General features: G+C 50.3%; 1 protein-coding gene across 4 annotated transcripts in view; it reads right to left on the reverse strand.

Annotated features, from left to right (window-relative positions):
- The window catches only part of CLSTN1 (calsyntenin 1), an 88,995-nt gene extending 84,340 nt beyond the window's left edge, over nt 1-4,655 (reverse strand). For all 4 annotated transcript variants that reach the window (XM_042996589.1, XM_042996587.1, XM_042996588.1 and 1 more), the window contains exon 1: nt 4,326-4,655. In XM_042996589.1, coding sequence (XP_042852523.1) covers nt 4,326-4,416 — 91 coding nt within the window. In that variant the 5' untranslated portion in view covers nt 4,417-4,655. The remainder of the gene's footprint in view (nt 1-4,325) is intronic.
- Nucleotides 4,656-6,000: the final 1,345 nt, after the last annotated feature.

Raw genomic sequence — 6,000 nt, forward strand, 5'->3', positions numbered from 1 at the left:
TACCACAATATGTATTTTGTAACGAAATCGATTACCTTGAATCCTACTTAGAGAAGACGTAACATATCTTCAAATATCTCTGATCTAACCAAATGAAGACCACAGAAAAAACAAGGTGTATTTTTTTAAAAAGCGTAATGATCCCAAACCTCAATTAACCAGAATATGGGAGAACTAGACTCTCGATGATTTTCAGGATATTCAGACCTATTTCGTTTCAACTTTTAAACAAAAACTTTACCACCACCAACCCCCCCCCCCGCCGAAATGATATTTTCCTGCCTCAGAAAGCAATAATAAAAATAATTCAATCTTTTTTAAAAAAAGTCTTAAAACTTTAACATCCTCACTTGAAACACTAAGAGTTGGTCTCAAAGCATTTTGCAGTCAGAAGAAGGACTCTAGTTAACTGAAGGTTCCAGTTAACTGAGTTAAAGCTCTTAAACTGGCATCCTTCCAGAATTATTAATTTTATCATTTCCTTAGCAATTATAGGTCTCCTGTGTGAAATAAATGACCTTTACTCCCGCAAATACAAACGTGAGATTAATAAGCATAATATTGAAGTCTATACTCAAATGACTTTTCCTCAAAGTTGGTTCTGAAAAACAAGGTAATAAAAGAAGAAACCATTTTCCAAAAAAAGCAGAGAATTACAGTATTTTTAAGAAGTAGGCTCAAAGTGGTAGCCACAAAGCTACAGCCTTCAAGAGCTGCTACAGATTTTTACGATCTAATATCTCCAACACTGCAATCAACAGGTCACTGAAAAAATTACCTATTAATCAATTTCTATGCCCACATTGCAGAATTTAAGTTTGTTTTATACTCTGTAATGCCTCTTTCAGTATGTAACATTTATCTGTCAGATGAAAAAAAAACAGGACATAAAAGTCCTATGCTGTTGGGGCGCCTGGGCGGCTCAGTCGGTTAAGCCTCCAACTTCAGCTCAGGTCACGATCTCGCGGTCCGTGAGTTCGAGCCCCGCGTCGGGCTCTGGGCTGATGGCTCGGAGCCTGGAGCCTGCTTCCGATTCTGTGTCTCCCTCTCTCTCTGCCCCTCCCCCGTTCATGCTCTGTCTCTCTCTATCTCAAAAATAAAAAAAAATAAACGTTAAAAAAAAAAAAAAAAAGTCCTATGCTGTCAAAACGGATAGGTGTCCGTCCAATCACTCAACAAATACTGAGTACCTACAGGTACTATATGGGGGTGACAGGATTCACACACACACAAAACACACCAAACACCTGTCCACCTTGGATGGGCCAATGTCCTATTGACGGGAGCCAGACAATAAACAAAATAGAGGGGTAGAATGGGGTTAAGTGCTACGGAAAGAGAAAAAAAAAAAAAAAATGAGGCAGGGAAGGGAGGATTCAGGGGTTCACAGAGAGATGTCATTTCACACACGAAGGTGGGGAGAGGCCTCACTGAGAAGTCCGTGTACAAACCGGAAAATAACAATGAATATTATTTCTTTGGCTTTGAAATGCAGTCCACGATAGCATTTTTTAAAAATACTCCCGGGGCGCCTGGGTGGCTCAGTTGGTCAAGCATCTGACTTCAGCTCAGGTCACCATCTCATGGTTCAATGGGTTCGAGCCCCGCACCTGGCTCTGTGCTGACAGCTCGGAGCCGAGAACCTGCTTGGGATTCTGTGTCTCCCTCTCTCTGCCCCTCCCCTGCTCATGCTCTGTCTCTCTCTCTTTCTGTCTCAAAAATAAATAAACATTAAAAAAAAAAAATACTCCTAAGCTTTCTATAGTCTCTATTTCAACTTATTTCCTGATCATTGACTGACTGCCTGGAGAGAAAGCAAGCAGCCTAGGGCATGCCAAGGATATGCCTGATATTTTGATTTACTCGATGTTTTTTAAGAACTACAGCTACAAATCAAAATCTGGACTTCTCTATTAAACAACTAATTAATAGTCAAAATGCAGTTTCTATTACAAACCCTAACATTCTCTCCAGCAATTTATACTGGTATTTACCCCATTAATAATTATTAGAGTATGACCGGAAGCTCATATCAGCTCTCTTGCAGCAATAAAAAAAGTCAGCTATTTGGGGCACCTGCGTGGCTCAGTTGGTTGACCATCTGACTTCAGCTCAGGTCATGATCTCAAGGTTTGTGGATTTGAGCCCTGCGTTGGGCTCTCTGCAGTCGGCATGGAGAGGTCAAGCTTGGGATCCTCTGTCCCCCTCTCTCTCTCTGCCCCTCCATACTCTCCCTCTCTCTCAAAAATAAACCTTTAAAAAAACTACAGAAATTGTTTACAAAGTCAAGTATTAGTTGAAATGATCACCTTTAAAATGAACCCACAGAGGGGGCGCCTGGGTGGCTTGGTTGGTTAAGCGTCCGACTTCGGCTCAGGTCATGATCTCACGGTCCGTGAGTTCGAGCCCCGCGTCGGGCTCTGTGCTGACCGCTCAGAGCCTGGAGCCTGTTTCAGATTCTGTGTCTCCCTCTCTCTCTGCCCCTCCCCTGTTCATGCTCTGTCTCTGTCTCAAAAATAAATAAATGTTAAAAAAAAATTTTTTTTAAAAAAATGAACCCACAGAAAGTGTCTCCACAAACATATGTAACCCCTCAAAATGAGATCATTTTATTAGCATTTCTTGTAGCATTCACAACATTTTTTACCTAGCAGGCTGGGGGAGGGGGTGGAGGCGGGGAGGGAAGCAACAAAATAACTGATGTTCAAAATGTGTTTTTATTTTGAAGACTAATTATTCTTAAGTACTATAAATGCACCAGAAAAGCTTAGAAAGTTAGCAATTTACAAAGGACTCAGCCCTCAACACATCTTTCACATAAGATTTCCACCATCATGAATATCTGATAGTTGAAATTTCTGTTAAGTATCCAAGTAATTCAATAATGAACAGCAAATGGAGATGAATGGACAAACGGGAAAATATGGATTTTAACAAGAAATGTTATCACCGACTAAACTAAGTACATTTGAACGGTTCCCAAAATACCCAATCCAAGCACATATTTTTGAAATGTGTGGGTTTTCCCCAAGAGAAGCAGAACTTTGACATTTTCTCTTGGATATATTAGACTTTCAGACCTCCATTCCACATCTGGAAAGAACACTTCATACAGCTTGATACAACTTTTAAAAATCAAACTGAAAGCCATCAGACAGTGACTAAGACTTGACTATGTCCGTCAACACAATGTTAGAAATGAACTGAAAGAAGTATTCAAAGTTCATTATCATCCTCGATATGAAGAAAGGAACATGGGACAAAAGATGCATTTGCCTCTTCTGCCCTTTAATTTGTGAACACCATACTTCTCTCCATATGTCATGCCAAGAAAGAGAAAATGAGGATTTTTTTTTTAAAGACTGCTAGTATGAAATACGACCGCTTCATCTAGCCTATCAGCCCTCTCCTCCCCCCCAGAAGATTTTTTTATTAAAAATAAAAAATTCGAAAGAATAGATCCAAGGACTCTATAGACGACACCTAGATTACTTTGCTCCAAGGCCACGGAAAATGTTTACGATTCCGAGATCCATTCGGAAGCACGTATCTGCAATGCGTAAGCTTTTCGCTGGCACGATCAGTCAATATCAGAAAGCGCGTACTGTTTAAAAGGTTAAGTGGATGAAGGTTAAAACAACAACGATCAATTCACTAAGAAATATATATATTTATATATATATTCACATATATATATTTTTTTCTTTTTCTTTCTTTTCTTTTTTTTTGCCAAGTAACCATCACGTAATTTCGGCCCTGAGGAATCCGAGAGAGGTTTCCGTTGAGGACATGTAAGCCCTCGCACGATCTAAATTACCGTCAGGAAACCTGCACCCAGGTGCCGGGAGCGGAGGAGACGCGGGGTTTCTAACGCCGGGTGCGACGGCGATCGTACACCTCAATCACAATTTCCCCTTTGGGCAAAACGTGGGAGGGAAGCGAGAAGTTTCAGCCTCTGCTCGTCCGAAAACGGACAAGGTTTAAAGGACCCCGGGGAGGGGGGGGGGAGGCGGAAAGGGGCGAGGATGCGGCGTCCGCGGTGCAGCGGACGGGAAGCGGGATCCGGGAAAGGGATGCGGAGGAGTGGGCTCTTATGTAAGCGCACACCGAAACCTGTGCGTGCGCCCCCAGCCCGGTGCACGTCCGAGCACACGACACACGTACGCGGCCTCTCGCCGGGCTGCACCCCCGCCTGCGGGCGCCGCGGGGGAAGGGGGGGACCGACCCTCGGGCCCGCCGGCACGTCCCCCCCCCCCACGCCCAGACCCGCGCGGCCGCCGCCCGGGGCCCGAGCCCGGCTTCCCCGCCCCGGGCCCGCCGCTTACCTCGCGTGGCCCAGACCCCGCCGCCGCTCAGCAGCCCGGCCAGCAGCAGCCAGGCGGCCGGGGCCGGCGCGAGCGCAGGGCGGCGCAGCATCGCTCGGGCTCCCGGCGCCGCGGCCGGCTCGAGGCGGGAGCGGCAGGCAGGCGTGCGGGGCGCCGAGCGGGGCTCTCGCGGCCCGGGGCCGGCTGCTTCGCGCGGCGGAGAGCTCCGGGATCCGACGAGCCGCCGCCGCGACGCTGGGCCGCGCGCTCGGGCCGCGGGCGCCCTCCCCTCCGCCGAGGCAGCGCTTGGCTGGAGGCGGCGGCAGCAACTAAGATGGCGGCGGCGCGCTCTCACGGGTCCGGCGAGGGTACCGGCGGGGGCGGGGTGGCGGCGGGAGGGGAGCGCGCGCGCGCGCGGGAGGGAGGGAGGGGCGGGGTGGCGGCGGGAGGGGCGCGCGCGCGGGAGAGGCGGGGGCGGGGCGCGCACCTCGAACCGCCGACGGAGCCCGGAGCGCGCGCGCGCGGGGCCGCGCCCGGGGAAGGGGTGGCGGCGGGGCGTGTGGGGGGGGTTGTCTCCCGGGCGGCTCCGGAGAGTCTGGGGGGGGAGGGCTGCGCCCCCTGCCCCCGCTGCGGCCGAGAGCATCAACCCCTCGCCCCCCCCCCCCCGCCACGAGTTCCCCCCCGCCTGCTCCGGAGCCAAGCGAGCCGGCCTTTCAACCCTCCGCACCCCCAACCCCAGGGAGTGCAGACCCCTCGGGGGGGGGGGGGGTGCAGCCCGCCGCCCCTGTGCGCCAACACGTTGAGTCACTTTGGGCAAAGCGCGTCGCCTCCCAGAGTCCCGGTGTCCTGCTCTTCTGCCCCGTGGAGGTGGTGAGAGGGAGCCTGCGGGGTCGGGAAAGGTTTTCAAGGAGATCGAGGTCAGCGAACCGCACTTTGGAAACAGCCCAAGACTGCGCAGCACGTGCTGCGAAGGTTCAGCCCTAGGAGGGGGCATCACTGCCCCCAGGGAGTCCGCCCTGAATTTGTAACTCGAGATTCCTTTATTTGCCGAAGAAATCTGTGAGGCTGGATGGTCTTCGTGTGACGCCACTGGTCCCTTAGAAATGCAGAGATCCAAATGCATTAAGAAGGGTTCCTCCCAGGGTTTTGAGTCGTCCCCTTTTCCTTCTGCCCTGGCCTCCCCACCTTTCCTCGGCCCCTGCGACCACCCCACACTAGAGGAAAGGACTGGAACGGCCATGGATGGGCTCCTGTGCCAGGCACTGTGCCCATTACTGGCACCATTTTGCAGGTGAGGACACAGACTGAAAGGCAGAATGACATCCGCGACTGCAGGGCAACTACGGTAAAAAGAACAACCGGCCCTCAAGGACAAGGTGGTGACTCTAGGGAGACTCCAAGAGCAAAAAGTTAAATAACAATGAAATGTGAATTAGTCGAGACTGTGCTGGAAGGAGCTTTCAAAGGTGATTCAAACACTGTGATTGCCACAGCCGTGATAGCTGAGAGCAGGCTGGTAGGCTTTGTGGAGGCCAGCGTGGGGTGGGGTACAGGAGGTGGGCCCCTTGAGGGCTAGGAGAAGTAGGAGGAGAGTGGAGGACTTACTTAGGAGAGTAGTGGGTCAAGTAGATTCTGGCCAAACCCGGAGGCGCCTTAAGTGACGGGAATACCCTGAACAACAGTGAACAGAGGCACG

This window comes from Panthera tigris, chromosome C1, assembly GCF_018350195.1.
Source record: "Panthera tigris isolate Pti1 chromosome C1, P.tigris_Pti1_mat1.1, whole genome shotgun sequence".
Taxonomy (NCBI): domain Eukaryota; kingdom Metazoa; phylum Chordata; class Mammalia; order Carnivora; family Felidae; genus Panthera; species Panthera tigris.